Source organism: Lissotriton vulgaris, chromosome 5 (genome assembly GCF_964263255.1).
Source record: "Lissotriton vulgaris chromosome 5, aLisVul1.2, whole genome shotgun sequence".
In the NCBI taxonomy this organism is placed as follows: Eukaryota; Metazoa; Chordata; class Amphibia; order Caudata; family Salamandridae; genus Lissotriton; species Lissotriton vulgaris.
In genome coordinates this window covers 1,587,894,204-1,587,910,784 of record NC_141693.1, presented here as the reverse complement: position 1 = coordinate 1,587,910,784, position 16,581 = coordinate 1,587,894,204, and the positions used below count along the sequence as shown (strand labels likewise).

The following is a 16,581-nucleotide window of genomic DNA, read 5'->3' as shown; positions in this document are numbered from 1 at the left end:
TCTTCTTCTTCTCTCTTGTTTAGGAAAATTGGTACGTTATCTTATGCAAGCCGGCATAATGCCAGCGCAGTGAACTTGCACCCGAGAAAAACAGACGCACACCATGGTGAGTGAGACAGACTTGCGTTACTGTACCGGTCCAGTACATGCAGGTGGTGAAGCTCTTACTTTTCTATTACGGGTGGCACTGAGAATACTCTGTTAAAAGGGCTACTGCTTAATTAATTTAGCTTTCACCCTACAGTGCAAATGAGTATTAGAAAAGGAAAATGAAGAAGCTAAATTATCTGATTATCTATCACTTCACATGGGATGTATTTGATGACATATGGGATGACTTTAGGTGCTTTGCTTATTATTGAGTGAACAGTGATACCCCCACACATGAATGACGTACTACTACTAAACTAAAGTTATTAAGGGAGGTAGGGAGTGTCCACCGTAATAACTGGATATATGCTGTGCTTGCAGTTGCAATACAAACTACTGCTACTATTCATGGTAGTCTTTGGACAACGTTACAACTTCTTTTCCTTGCCTTTCCTACACTGGAACGGACGTGCGGGTGCGGTGTTACATGCTCTTCAAAGTAACACTTAGTTCATCCAGTGACCGTCTACTCTCTCTAGATTCACATATGCTATCTAAGAGTCAGATAGTACCATGAATGATCCAGGCATCCATCCATTCAAAGTATATTGCACACATACAGTTTCTGTCTCACCCACCCAGGCTGTTCTCCTTCCACCCATCCTTGCTTCATCATTCACCCAGCCATGCACCATACCATTTTCTTACCTTCCCAGCCACCTCGGGGACCAAGCAAACACATATAATTCTTCTTTGCCAGTCATCATTACATTTCTCGTGCTTCCACACTTACTTACACCCTTCTTTCGCTTTTCGTTCATCCCATCCATCAAGTTCACCTCAGATCTGATTGGGATTCTTCTCGCCAAAAACTTCACAGCTAAGTCGAAGTACATTTAGAGGAGGCTACTACCTGCTTTTTTTATAATACACCCGTGCAGAAAGCACACTCTGCAGTCTTCAATCTCAATGACTAAGGAATGTATAGCTTACCTCTGCCCGCCACCACCGTGTGAACCCTCACAGGCATGTCCTTGTCCGGCACTTGCACCGCCTCCTCCCCAGAGTTGTCCTCCTCGTCCAATGCCACCACCACCTCCGCGCTGGCCCCGTCTCCAGATGTTCCACCAAAAAGTACATTTAATAATGTTAGAATACACCACTCACTACTATATAATATTTGGTCTAGGAGGAAGAAAGAAATGTGAAAAAAAGTGTACAATTTAATAATTTTTGACTGTGTACTCTAGAGTAAAAATGTCCCTTTTTCCAGGGAAGGCTGTTGTCTTGCTGCACTTTTTGGCACAACTGATGAATGTTTGCTTTTTACTTTTTAACACGCACCACTTTTTCTCCTAACAGACAGAACCTTGACTTCTAAGAACACGAGCAGGATCAAGTTCAAACCAGGTGAGAGCTCGGCTCGACCACAAGAAATGTGTCCAATTAATCGTCAGCACTAAGCACTTTTCCATTTTCAGTTACACGTTCACTTTTATGACAAACTTGAATTCAATAAATGTGTTTACTTTTAATAAAGCTTTTAAACTTAAATAGACTCTGTGGTTTTTGGTCCTCCAGACTAGAGTGGATGAGCTAAAGGTTTTCGAATTTTTGCAAGCATGAGTCCGTGCCTCTGCCATCGGTGACTTTGGGAGCTAAATGACTCTGCCACACTATCTAGTCAGTAAGGAGATTGGGGGTTCAACTACAAAGTCTGTTATCACTGAGGTATGTGGAAAGTCTAACAGTTAAAGCACCTATTATAATTGATAAGCTAAGCGATGCATTATTTAGTGTCCATAGTTCTGTTTGTGCAGATTTGTCCCTGCAACAGTAGTAGAATGGATTGTCCTCCTATCCAAACCAAAAGTAAAGTAGTATCTTATTCTTTCTTGGTGGTGGTCATTCACCTTTTTATTGTTGGCAATGGTCAAAGCATAAACATTTAGAATACTTGAAAAGACATTATGGACAATCCCAGAGGACTACACTCAGTGCATAGAGCTATTGCTGACTAGAATGGGAGTCCAATGGAAATGCCAAATGTGCAATCTTAGTTAGCTACACAGACAGACTAATAAGAATAATCTAGTAATACCACACGGAGTCATAGTCGAGGCAGGATAAGAATTTAGATCCTGTCTACAAGAAGATCAAAGACGATTTAGAAAAAATCGAATGAGGAACGCTAGGAAAAAATAAGTACTCTATATTAAAATTAAAATTTACTGGGGCCAGCAAAGGAGCTCTCGACTGCCCGGTCCTGGCCTGCATCGACAACAGCACCCTCCTCCTCCTCCTCCTGTGTCCTCCTCTTGCCCCTGGGGGAAGCTGATGTACAACATGAAAGAAAGAAAAACAGAAAACATGGATGATATTTCTCAACCAAATCAAACATTTAAAAAAGAACTAACAAAGTAACAAAATATTTTTGCGAAATAGCAAATAGGGAACGACTCCACGGGATATATTATTGACCAATCTCATGTGGTCGACTACGTCATTACTTTAGTATTGCTTGATTTGCGGACCGTCGAATTGGAAACTACCCTATGTAACTCACTAAACAAAGTACTAAAAAGGTTTGCCTAGGATTGGCAGGCAGCAGTCCGCAGCACGCAAAGTGACAGCCAAAGTCCATCGTGATTGAAGATCAGCGACAACACTAAAGTTTCCTACTACATTCACCAGTCATTAAAATACTCAAACTATTAATCCACCACCACTATTTCTTCTTATCGCCATGTGTACAAAGGAAGGACTGGACTTGAGTCTGTAGGGGCTGATTTAGAAGGCCCTTGAGGCTCTTTTGCTCCATTGTTGCGTGACTTTTGTGACGCAGCGACAGCACAAAAGAGGCGCAATGGTGCGGCGTATATTAACAACGTGACGCATCTGGGAGATGCATCACGTTGTAAAGCCCTGCGCCAATAGGGGTGTTCCGGCGCAAGGGAGGGCGTTCCTGCGCAGGAACGCATCCTAAAAGTGGCTGAGGGAAATCTACAAGATTTCAATCAGTCACTTTGAGGACAATGATGCGTGACTCAAACCCTGCGCCTGCTTGAAGCAGACGTACGGCTTGACGCAGCATTGGGGAGATAGGGCACCCCAGAGCATTGATGGAGCTGCACCATCGTTGCGACGCAACTCCAGTAATGCGCCGCCTTTACGGCACAGATGCGTAACGCTTTGGTGACGTTTTGGGCCCATGGCGCGCCGCATTGTAAATACGGCGCACCATGGGTGATGGTGGCGTGACGCACAATTACTGGCGCATCCCTGCAACTTTGCAGGGATGCGCCGGTAATTAAAAATCTGAACCTTAGTGTGTAGCATTACGCAGTTCTTTCAACTACACTCATACATAATTTCACAGGCCAATGAAATGAACACAAAATCTAAAACAAATAAGCATAGTAGCAACACTACTGAGAAGAAGGAGAGCAGTGTACCTGAAATGCACAGAAGATTTTGAAATAAAATTTACCTACAATGTAATGAGCAGCATTATTGCTCTTGGTAAAAAACAAAAATTTGCAATATAATAACACAGCAGGAGAAAACATAGTAGTAAAGACATAGCTACTACTACTCACCAAGCCCGGGGATCTCAAGGCCAAGGAGGTCGAGCAGATCTCGCTCACGGGTCAGGACATCTGTCCAGCGGTGGGTGGCCTGGTTGTAGGTGCGCCAGACCCGAGAGTGGTGGTAAATGGCCTGGCACACCTTCTCCCACCGCTTCCGGCGCTCCCGGGCCCCGTACCCGGCACTGATCTTGCCGCCTCCCATGATGGTCCTCCCGAGGCGGCGCTGAACATAAAAAATGAGTTGGGCCACCTCCTCCGGGGTAAAGATCTCCCGTGGCATCACTAGCTCCCCCCTCAAACGCCCGCACGGGAGCCGGACACGGGGTGCGGGACCCTTCCCCTTCTCGGGATGCTTCCCGGCTCCCTTCACCATGGTCTGGGCGGAAAGGAATAAAGAAAATAGAATAGGGAAGAAAAGAAAAGAAAAGAGTTTACAAAAGTCGTTTAAAATTAACCAAAAGTAGCAGTAAACACAAAAATATAGGGCTAGAAAAATAGAGGGATAGATAATAAGTAAAATAGATAAAAAAAAACTTCAAACAAGCAAAGGATGGCAGAGATTGACAGAGGATACAAAGACCATGCCCAGAACCATAGCAATGAATGAGAAACAAGATGGCCGCGCCCGTTCACGACCGCGCGGGTAAGTTCGCGCGAGATTTTCCTTGCGAACACGCGCGAGACTGTACTGGCAAGCCGCGGACTTTGCGAGATTACACTTCGCGCCCGGAAACGGAAATACGTCAGGCAAACAAGATGGCTGCGCCCTTGAACGACCGCGAGGGTAACTTCGCGTCTTGCGCTACGAGCGGCTCTCAAAAACGCACAAAACCTTGCCAACTAACACACCGCAAAAAAAACAAATTGCATATTCGCACAAATTTGCGGCTTCCGAATCCGATCTCGCGCGTGTTCGCACCCCGCGAACCCCGCGAAATTGCAGAAAAACGAGTTTTTCAAAACTGAAAGCACTCGGCAGGGGCAAGAGTTCAAACTCATCATTAGTAACAATTCCCGGTAGTGCTTCCTGACTGGGGCCCCTCCAGAATTCAGTTGCTAGTTGCAACAATTGTATGACCCTGCTCTGACCCTCACAGCAGGCTCATACAATAGCTACAAGTAGGCCACAAAGAAGGTCCTGGGGAAAAAAAATGCACTGCAACAGAAAGGAAAATTACAGATAAGGAAGCAGGTGCCAGACTGGAATTTTAAAACAGTGACACATTAATAAACTAACCCCAAATTAATTCATCTCAGTTGAAGCAGGGCTGGTGTGCTTGCTTTTCCCCCCCATAATCTACAGTAATGATGAACCAGAGGGTGGCATTGATGTAACAGAGGGTTGCAGTGGTGAAACAGAGGGTGCTGGGAACCTGTGATGATGAACCAGACGTAGAAACAATATAATTTGCGACCGTTGCGCGACGAAATGTAAGTTCGCAATTGCGAACTGGTACGAAACCCTCGCGAACTGGCAGAAATCCTTGCGAACACAAAAAAAATAAAAATCCGCAAATTCGCAAGAATTCGCGGATTTTGCGGATTGCGAGTTCGCAAATCCGCAAAATTCGCGAACGCGAGATTCGCAAAATTCGCCCATGCTTAAGTGGCCTACAGTTAAGGCGCATGGCCCACATTCAAGGAGCGTGCCCTTTCATGAAACACTATTTGATTACTCTTGAGGTCTAATTCGTAGAGAAATATTTAGTAAATTAAGCCTTTTAAAGCTTACAGAGCAAGTAGCATTGGTAAAGACTGGGAGCACTGCAGTTCTGATAACTGAATACTTACTTGCAGTCTTAACGCCCTGCACAATGTCGTTAGATACTCTTTCCCAACCAGCTATGTGCTAGACTCTAATCATCACATAAATCAGAAATCTAGTACAAAGTCAAGGAGAAAGGGTAAGACTGGAATCTCTGGGAACAGAACATGTAATAACAAAAGTAAGAATTCACAAATGAGGAAAAGGCAGTCTGGGGTGTAAAGAATGCTGAAAAAATGTATCTGTGCAATCTAGTCATAACTTTATTTCACAGCCAGCAGGTGATGTCTATATAAAAAAAACACAGTTTTATTCATATCTGTTGCTGCCTTCAAGTCTGGGCCCTGAGGAGACTGAGGATTACTCAATTAACCATGAAAATTATAGAAAATCTGCAAAAAGGAATTCTAACCTGAACATGCTAGAAAAGTGAATTCTTCTGCACAGAGAAAGAAGTGCCAAGTTTGCAAATGTTGCTTAGGCCTCGAACAAGGCTTAGCTTAGAATGAGGCTAAACAGCTCTCTTTTGAGAAAGCACATTACACAAAGTCTTAGACATGTCCTGAAATCAACACACAAACATGTTGCCACATTAGAGTGCAGTCAGACCTACACACTACAAACAAAAACTAACCAAAACATACTAATTAATATTTTTGCCATATAGAGAAATATGCCCCTTGTGCGCATTTTGGATGAGGCCTTTAAAATAAAGATACATTGTTAACTGGCACACAAATGAATCAGTAAATTGTGCAAAGAAATGGTAAACAAAATGGTTTCTATCTGTTCCTTCTTGCTTCAGAGGAAGGGATCGGCTAGCAACACATTGCATTTCTGGGTGCTGGATGTGGCAAGTCAAGTAAACCTTTGAGGAAGACCTACTGCACTGAGTCTAGTGCAGTATTTTCTGGGTTCGGTGGGACGATGATTGAGGCGCACTAGATGTAGCTTTGAGTACTGCTTTACTCAGCCTACTTTGGTCAGCCCTGTGGAGAGTGGAATGCCAAGGGAATTAGATGGCCCCTCTTGAGTTAGAGCTTGGCAGGGTGGTGCATCTGGTTAGAAGAGTAACCAAATAGAAAAGGCAGGGTGAACACTCTGTAGTTCTGTATGGGAGGGTCAGGACTGGGGTGACCAACTGGCATGGGTGCAAATTCAGGATGGGGAGTGTACAAATTCAGGACAAAGGGTCAAAATTCAGAACAAAACTTCAGGACAAAAGGTAAGTTTTACAGACCCATTAGAGGAGGTTGTGCATTATTATGTAAGTAAGTAAATAGACAACCATTTAAGCACTAGTCAAAATAAGTTTATATCAGGTTGAACCAATCGTGTACTTCACGGTTTTTCAGTATGCACGCAGCTTTGATGAACTGTGCAGGTCTTTTTGTGATATTTCATATGATAATAATCTATATATATGGTTACAGCACTGGGTTGTCCAGTCTGATATTTTGTTTACAATTCATGGTTCTGAGCAAGCATGTTTGGTGAGAGAAATGGTTGGGAAGATCTGCTTGGATAGTCATTGTGAGATGTAAAGTGGCAAACATAAGATGCCGCTAATCCAGATCCAAACATATTCAACCATTTGCAAACCTATCCATCATGTATTCTTCCATCCATCATTTCACTCATCCATCCCTCCATCCACCTTTTTACTCATCCATCCATTAGCCACCCATTCATCCACTCTTCCACCCATCCATCTATTCACTCATCCATCCATTTACCCTTTCACCCATCCAGCCACCCTTTCACTTACTCATCCATCCACCCAGTCACTCATCCTTCCACACATTCACCCTTTCAGTCATCCACACATCCATCCTCACTTTTTCTCTCCATCCACCCTTTCACCTAATCCATCCCTTCACTCATCCATCTAGCCATTTTCCCTCTCACCCATCCAGCCACCCTTTCACTTTCTTATCCATCCACCCAGTCACTCATCCTTCCACCTATTCACCCTTTCAGTCATCCATCCTCCCTTTCTCTCTCCATCGACTCTTTCACTTAGCCATCCATCCTTCCTTCCATCCACCCAACTATCCATCTACTCATCCACTCATGCATCCATCCATTGACCCTATCACTCATCCATCCTTTCAATCATCCATCCATCTTTTCTCTCATCCATCCTTTCACTCCTTCACTCATCTATTCAATCTTTTGCCCATGTACCCTCCCTTTCACTCACTCATCCATCCTTACGGCCACCCTTTCACACATCTGTTCATCCATTCACTCTTTCACTTATCAATTAATCAATCCATCCATCATTTCACTCATCCATCCACCCATTCTCTCTCATCATCCATCCATTCACCCTTTCATTCATCCATTCATCCTTTCACTGATCCATTCAGCCATACCTTCACTTACTCTCTCACCCACCTTTTCACAATAATTGTGAGCTGAGCCTTTGTCTGCAGAGTTGCAGACAGAAGAGACTCATCAGGAACTCACCCCTTGCTGTAGTTCTTAAAGCAAAGGGAGGGGTTCAAGATGCCCCTGCACATAGTCAATCTGAAACCTTGGAAGACATGAGTCATGCATGATGCACAGTGCCAGGCCCTGAGGTGTCTGTGACATGGTGTTGTTTCCAGGGCTTTAAGTGGGATGACAAAACTGAGGGGTCTCTCCAAAGGGGGTGTTCAATGTAATTAAGGGCGTAGCTTAAAACAACTAAGCTACAAATCTGTACTTAGCACAGTGTGCCGCCCGACTGCTATTTTGCTGCTTCTGTCATTGCGTTCAGATATATAATACAGCAAGTAATGTTACACCTACAACAAGCCAGAACTATAGGTTTTGTCAATGGTTGTTAGTTGCATAAAATAGAAAAGCTGCAGCCATGACTTCCTTGAATGTAATATTGAAAATGCATCAGTTCTAAAATGATGACACTGAGAAAGAACTAGGGGCCAGATGTAGAAGCCCTAATACGGGTCGGAAACGGACGATTTTGCCCGTTTCCGACCGGTATTAGGGTTTTCAGATGTAGGGCATGCATTTACAGAATCGGTATTTTACCGATTCTGTAATTACCGATTCGGTAAAATTACCGAATCGGTAAATACAGACTCAGTAAAATACAGATTCTGTAAATGCAGATGTAGCTGGCACATGTCAGAGTGCCACAGGGCTTTAAGAATCTGTATTTTACCACTCAATCCAATTGGGTGGTAAAATACCGAATCCAGGTGTGCATGCACACCTGTGCATGCACACCTGTGCCATGTGACACACAGACATGCCCATAGGGCATGTATGTGTGCCACATGGCACACAAGCCTGTAATTGGGGTGCTAGAGGGTGTCAAAGTGATACCCCCTGCACCCATGCAAGAATAGGTAATTACCGAATCGGTAAATACCGATTCGGTATTCCACATTGATTCCTATGGGCTTCAAGGCCATAGGAATCAATGGGGGATACCGATTCGGTATTTACAGAATCGCTAAATACCGAATCTTACAGATTCGGTATTTACCGAATCAGATTTACCTACATTTCCCCCTCTAATTTACCACTTCTTAAATACCGAATCGGTATGATTTACCTACATCGCGCCCTATAACCCTTTTTTTTTTAACTTCTTGCACCGCCTTATTTTGATTAACTGGATTCTCTTGTAGCAGCAAGGATGTTATTGTGCATTTCTTCCTTCTGACAGGATGCCCGAGGCAGTAGGAGGCCACAACATTCTTTAAAGCCCAGACTGACCCATTGTCATTCTGTATGTGGCAATCAGCCGCATACAGAATGACAATGGGCGGGTCGGGCTGCTCTTGCGCTCAGAGGAGTGCCAGGCGGCCCCATCAGGGAGTTGAGGCTTCTGGCAGGGGAACAGTGCTGTTCCCCAAAGGCCAAAATTACGGACAAAAGACATCCGTAAAAGGGATCATCAAGGACAACGGACGTGAGGTTCCAATTACGGATGGTCCGTGAAATTTACGGACGGTTAGTCACCCTAGTCGGAACTGTCTTCTTCCTGAGCCTTAGGAGTTGGACTGGGTCACTGAAGGCCTACACATGTATTCCTTCCACCTGGGAAGGATGGGAAAAGACTGGCACCTAAGGAGATGAAGATGAAGCAGCAGCCTGTTAAAGCAGGTTTTCTGGGCACCTGAGGGCTGGGCAGGTCTTTGCTTTCATCTCCTGCTGCAACTTCTGGATACGATCCTCCTGGTGGTGGGTGCTGTAGAGTCCAATTTGAAGTTGTCTGATGAAAGCTGCTGGCAAGCTGCTTTTATGTCCCTCACCTGGCTAACGTGGCCGTGGTAATCAGGAGGCGAAAAGGAAATCTATGGATTCTCACCCCCACTTCAATCCAGAAGCTGTGTCTTAATGCTGACCGAGAAAGGGGGTGTGGTCAGAGCAGTGAGTCAGAAACATATTTGCCTGCTGTTTTTCCACTCATGCAGGCAGTGAGTAAGGGGTGTGTCCATATGGAGGTGAGGCAGGAGCTGGGGAGGGAAAGGAAGGCCACAAACATCACCCAACAAGATCCCCCATTGAGGAGCGAGTCACTGGAAATTATGAATACTATGAAATGTTATCTTAGTGCAAGCTTAGACTCTCACAGAATAACAAAAAGAACATAGAAGTAGAATGGTGCACCCGATAAGAGGTACAGAATGACTTAAGGGTCAGAGCGCAGCCTCCACAACATAAGAAAACCAGAAGGGGAGGCACTAAGGGGAATTAAATTTAAAAAAAAAAATTTGCATCAGAAAAGCTGTGTTAAAAAATATGGACATGTTTTTATAAAGTGTCCTCTTTAATTGTCATGGTCCCTTTGCAGAATCATAAAGCATGAACAAATGGTTATTTTTTATAGTTGTTTTACCATTTGGCAGTTTTATATAGTGTAAATTCAGCCCAAGACAAAGGCTATTTGAGTTCTATTCATTAGTACCAATTACAGTACACATGATCTGATTTTTTATTTAAGGGCCTGGGCGAGGAAGTGATCTGCCCAGAATCACAGGTTGTTGAGCAGACGCTGGGACTCAAACTTGAATCCCCATCTCTGCAACTCTGGCGTTAGGCCACCTATGCCTATGCACAGACAAGGAATGAAAGTGGGAGGATACTGTTCTTGCGCAGGACACAAGGCCAAGGTGACAATGGCCTACATGCTGAGCAACTGAAAAACCAGCAAGGCCCTGGCCATCACAAAATTATTCGAGCCCTCCAGCACAAGAGCACCTGAAAAGCAGCGAAGCCCCTGCTATTACTAACATACTCAGCCCTCCTCAGACCTTCGGCTCAGGAGCACATGAACAGCAGTAAGGCCCCTGCGATTTGTAAATTAATCAGCACAAAACACAGCTGCTGGATCATCCACAGTAGCCGGGGGGGGGGGTCTGGCCCCCACAGCCAGACCCATTCTTCCTCGCCCACTGTGCCCTGAATGTGAGGGGCTGTGGGCGAGGTGTTACGACTAACACTGTTTCCCCGGCTGCGTGGGCCCCAGGGGGGCCAAGGTGAAAATGGCTCAAAAGGCCTGAGCAACACCTGGGCCCCAGGGAGGCCGATTCTTGTAAACAATCAACCCTCCCCAGCCCGGCCTCAGCGTGATTGCTTTGCAGGGCAGGGGGTGCAGTAGAGGCCACAGCTGATAATCGCTGTATGGCCGCACAGTGAAGCGCTTTCATTTCTGTCTCTGTCTCCTGTGCCCTCTGTGGGCCGTTTTTTTTCTCCCCTTTCCCAGTCGACAGAGAGCAGACAGCAGAGAGCACTCTCTGTGAACTGGGAAAGGGGAGAAAAAAAACGGCCCACAGAGGGCACTGAAACATAGGCCCTTCGGCCGATGCCCGAATGCCCGCAGTGCCAATCCGCCCCTGCTTGCCGGGGGTGGGGAGCCTGTGTCATAATGGCTCACTTGCTGGAGTGGAGGCGCCCTGCCTGGGGCCTTAATTATACTGTCTTAGGGAACTGTCGGCTCAGCACATGACCCGGAGCCGTAGACAGCGCTAGCGCCAGCTCAGCACAGCTTTTGCACAGGGGGGACGGCGTCCACCCGGTAAGACCCCTTAAAAGAAGTGGGGGGACGCCGTCCACCCGCGTGGTACCCCGACTCGAGCCCTGGACCTGTAAGCACAAAAGGGACCCCCATGAGGGGCACCAATGGGAGAGGGTGGATGGCGAAGGTGTGGAGGAGGATTAGTATGGCACAAAATTTAGTTTCGCCCAGGGCGCCATCTGAGAAAAGGCCAGTTCTGCCGGAACCGGAACACATGAAGTCCCTATTACATTCCCTCATAACATGTGGCCCTTTAAATTCCAATACCTATAAAAACACAGACCTGCCGACTCACACGGTGTCACCAGTGGCGTCACTAGGAGGTGCGGGGGGTGCGGACCGCACCAAGTGACACCCTCACATCGGGTGACACCATCTGCTTACGGTTACGCTGCAGGGGCGTAACACAAGCCCCCGCAGCCCCCGTGGTGCGGGGGGCCCTGTGCTCCAGAGGCCCCTCCACCGTCAGCCAGCAACCACGTCTTTGCACTCTGACTTTTCCTTCTGGCGTGCCCTTAGAAGACGAGAAAAGTGTCCAGTTCTTCTGCCGCAAGCAGCTGCCAGCCCCTCTGTTTGTTCCCCTCTTCCCTCTCTTTCTTCTCGCTCCGCCTCATTTAGTGAAATTGTGGAAACCGAGACTTCAAGAAACAGGTATTACCTTCTGTTACCTCCTTTTGTTTATTTTTTCCCCTGTGAAATGGATCTAAAAAAGGAAAACAGTTTTGCTGGAAACTGTGTCTTTTACTGACATTTTTAAATTTCTACTGCAGCCTCAGGGTGGAGAGAAATAAAGCATTGCAAATATGAAAAATAAGCAACTAACTAACGAAAACAAGACAAAGTGGTTGCAAGGTGGCCACATTGATTTTTTCACACTTAAACACATTAGCGCCACTTTACAGTGTTGGACAGAGAAGCGCTACTTTTGTTTTCTCCTCTCTTTGAACAATATTGTTTCCCCTGGGTGGGAAAGTGTACCTTTCCTGGAGGTACTGAAATACCTGCTGGATGTGTGAATTGGAAAAAAATGTGTACAGCGGCTGCGTGTTCACAAATGTGGTCTTTTTAAACCACACTGTCTATGTTTTGTAATGAAATAAAAAATGGACACTGAAACGGGTCCTTCCTGAGCCCTTTAGTCATTGCCTTAACTTTTCAGGCAAAAGCACTCACTAATTTCTGAATAATGAGTGTAAAAGGAAAAAGGTAACCATGTTATTCCTTCTTTGTATAACAAAGCTCTGCTCGAAGGTGAGGGCGAGTGTGTCTTCTGTGTCAGTGTCGCACACACAAATGCAATGCACTATTCAGGAGTTATTTCAGTCACTTTGTGAAGAGCGAGAACTGTGAGGGGGAAACCATGGGGTGGTGGTGAAGGCAACGAGGAAAGGGTTAAAAGAGCAGCACACGGGAGAGGGGGGGTACAGGCGGGGGAGGGGGTGCAGGCGGAGGGGGAGGGATGGTGCAGGCAGAGAGGGAGATGGTGCAGGCTAAGTGTGAGATGGTGCAGGCGGAAGGGTGAGATGGTGCAGGCAGAGGGAGAGATGGTGCAGGCAGGGAGTGAAATGGTGCAGGCAGAGGGGAGATGGTGCAGGCAGAGGGGAAATGGTGCAGGCAGAGGGAGAGATGGGCCATCCTGTAAGTTGTGAGGGGGTGACACCATGAGTTACCCGCCCCGGGTGACACCAGCCCTAGTGACGCCACTGGGTGTCACCCTGTGTCACCAGCCGCGGCCACCGCAGGTAAGAGCGGGGGGGCCGGGTGGGGGGATTTCGAGTGACGACAATGAAGGAAAATTAGCTAAATAATGAATTTGCCCCATGGTCGTCTCTCAAAATCCCCCCACCCAACAGCACCGCTCTTACCTGCAGCAGCCGCGGCTGTGTGTCACCTGATTTACATTCCCTTCACAAGATCACCCAGTGAGAAGCTGACATCACGAGGTGGCAGGCGAGGCAAGCTGGAAACCACTACACAACGTGACTTTTCAGCTCGTCTTGCAGGTGGTAAGCAGCCGATTGAACGTTAAGAGGTGTGAAAAGACCCCGGGACATCGGCGGCAGCCTCAGCCGCCCTTTGGTGGTTCTTTTTGCAAGAGGATGTGGTGGGAGTTGTGGAGGGCCGGGTACCCTCGACACGAGGCCTCACTCTCTAAGGCCACGCCCCTCTTTACACTGAAATATTTAGTTGTAGGTTGGCAAGTCTGAAAATACCTGTTTGCCCAGGCTTCGGAACTAGGAGTAAGGCGGGCTTTGAACAAGTGTGGCCCTCAAAATTAAACTTTAGCAGCTCAAACCTGCCTGTATTTAACTCTGAAAAAAGCACAGGTAATTACTCAAAATTGCATTTTTTTTTAATAAAGCACCAAAATCTGAATGGTATGCCCCAAAAATCTGGTAATGGGTGATAATTATTGGACCCAAAAAACTCTGACCCTAGCGGAATTTGAATCGATAATTGCTGTTATTATGCACTCCGATTCTCCAGAGTGCATAAAGTGATGGTAACAAGTATTTAGCAGAACTGGAGCATACGTTTTTGGGTGATAAAACCGTCGATTTCCCAGTGAAAAGTCCCTCCACGAAGTCTCTTACTTCCTGTGCTTTAATGTTATCCGGTGTACCAGATGCGTCCTCAAGGCATATTTTTCCATCTCAAATAGAAAAGTGTGGGAGATAAGAAAAGTTGACAGTACTGATCCACAACTGAACAATTTATTCTCTTTGATGAAGCAGAATTAAATTGATAAAAATCGAACAATACAACAAAAGGATTATGTGAAGGCATGGTCTAGCCTTGAGAGACCAATGAATACATTTGAATATTTAACAGAAGGTAAGGTGATGACTCTTGCTTCAGCTGTCCTGTTTGACAAAAGAAAACTGTACTGTTCTTTTATTGACTGTAGTGCAGCTTTTGACCAGGTAGATACATCATTAGTCAGGAGAAAGCTAATCAAATTAGGTGTTGACCCACCCTTGCTGGAGCAGGCTAGAGCCTTACACCCTGAGATTTGGGTCAACATTCAGATCAATGAGAGTTGCTCTCAGAAATAGCAACCTCTAACAGTCATTGTCAGGGTGTATACTTGTGCCCGGCCTATTCAATCTGTGCGTGGCAAATCTTGCCAAAACACATGGAAAATTCACATATTTCTCTCGTCTCTTAGGGCTGCCTAGAATTTGCATGCTGGCCTACGTGCAGGATTAATACTTTTGGACCAAATTCCCATTAACCTTTATAGATTGTTGAATTTGCTAATAATCTATAATCTCAACAACAAACTGACAATGAATAACTCCAAACCTATTTTCATTTAGAAGAAGTAACAGTAATTACACATGGTCCGATTATGAGTCGAAATGGTACATGGTCACAAATATTTAGGAGTCACCTTTGGCTAACATCTAACCTGGGAATATTACTTTAGGTCATTTGTAGTAAGTACCACAAGACTCTGTAGCTGTTTAATATGTTTCAACAATCAGTACTTCAGGAGCACTAGTTCCCATTTGCTGAAGGTCATCGAGTCAACAGCGATCTCGATGATGCTATATTCTAGATATGTATTTATTCTTCAGGGCGAAACCTCCACACGTAGGTATGGGAATAGTATTTTGCAGTAGGTTAGCTGTACTATAGTGGTACTACTAATCATACTACACAATGCAGTTTGCAAACAGGCCCCATGGTGATTATTGCCTGGATCATTTGTAAATATAGGAAAATCAAAAATGACCATAGGTTTGTTCCAATTCCCACCTTGCCTTGTAAATGCCCTTGCATGAAATTTCTGGAGTTCTTTGTTCAGTAAGTCTTATTAACCCATTTACACTTGTGTTTTTTTTCTGATTGTCTACTAGGATAGGGGAGCCTACCGAACTTGGCGGCATTGTGTCCTTCCTCTGCTCATCCGATGCCTCCTTCATTACCGGAGAGACCATAGTAGCAGCCGGTGGTGGCAGCTTCCGACTCTGAAAGCCTTCGTGGATATCAGGATTGTTGATGTGGTCACAGTTTAGAAAATCTGCCCTGGGGTATATCATCTTCTGTAGTGAGAAACTTTTTCACAATTTGAGACTGTCTCAAGTCCTAGTTGCCTTTCAAGGCATTTTCAATGAAAGCCTCTCTAGGAGGTACCTCATTTTTTTGTCAGAGCGAGCAGTATTCTACAGTTCGTCCATATGAGAGATTAGCTATGTGAGTTTGAGAAAAATAGTGAATTGCAAGTGGTCTGACACCAGTATGACAATACGTTAACCATGCTGGGCTGCCTTTTCTGCCATTTTAATACTAAGGAGAAGGTCTCATTGACGATATAAAGTATTAAAGTATGCTTTATGTTTTAGGTGGGGCATGCCTTTTATTTAAAAAAATTAAGCATGTCTTCTAGCCAAAATATTATATTGCATCTGTTTTGTCTTGCCTCTTTAAATGATTTAATTGTATCTCTAACTGTGTTGTCGGTAAACTGGCGTTTGCTGGTCGTGTCAATAAAGATTGTTCCCACTGATTTTTTTAATCAGTTGATAAAGGAAGAGCTGAGATTGTTTAACACCTTTTACTCTGAAAGAACATCACAATGCATACAACTTGAATCCCAGCTTGCACAACCTACTACATGACTTGTATTTATCGCCAATTGTGTTAGGAAGCTATTAATATTCAGCCATATCCATATATTCAGTAGTAGTTTTTCACAAACAAGTTTGTAAATACTTGATGAAAAAAATAATTATTTTAACTGACTATTTATGCAGCACACAGCACAGACTGATTTTCTGGACACATTTATATGCCGATTTCTGTGATCATGGTGAATGAACCGTGCACCTGTAGGGGCCAGACTCTATCTAGATTTTTCCTTACCAATCTTTAGAATCTGTGGTCTATTGGACCGTTATTGTCTGCTAAGAAGTGTAGAGAGAAGATCACAAAATTCATAACTCACGTCAACTTTGTGAATGAACAATCAAGACAATTTAGAGAACCACTGACTACAAAACAAAGTTTAAAGAATTTATTAGAAAGACAGAAATAACTAAACATACAAGCACCTCAGCAAGAGGTTCAGAAAATAAACCGGCACTAATACAAAC

At 44.9% G+C, this 16,581-nt stretch overlaps 1 protein-coding gene across 2 annotated transcripts in view; it reads left to right on the top strand.

Moving 5' to 3' along the window:
• Window positions 1–16,018, top strand: part of LOC147716747 (dehydrogenase/reductase SDR family member 4-like) — a 142,396-nt gene extending 126,378 nt beyond the window's left edge. For both annotated transcript variants that reach the window (XM_086923688.1, XM_086923687.1), the window contains one exon: window positions 15,346–16,018. In XM_086923688.1, coding sequence (XP_086779814.1) covers window positions 15,346–15,460 — 115 coding nt within the window. In that variant the 3' untranslated portion in view covers window positions 15,461–16,018. The remainder of the gene's footprint in view (window positions 1–15,345) is intronic.
• Window positions 16,019–16,581: the final 563 nt, after the last annotated feature.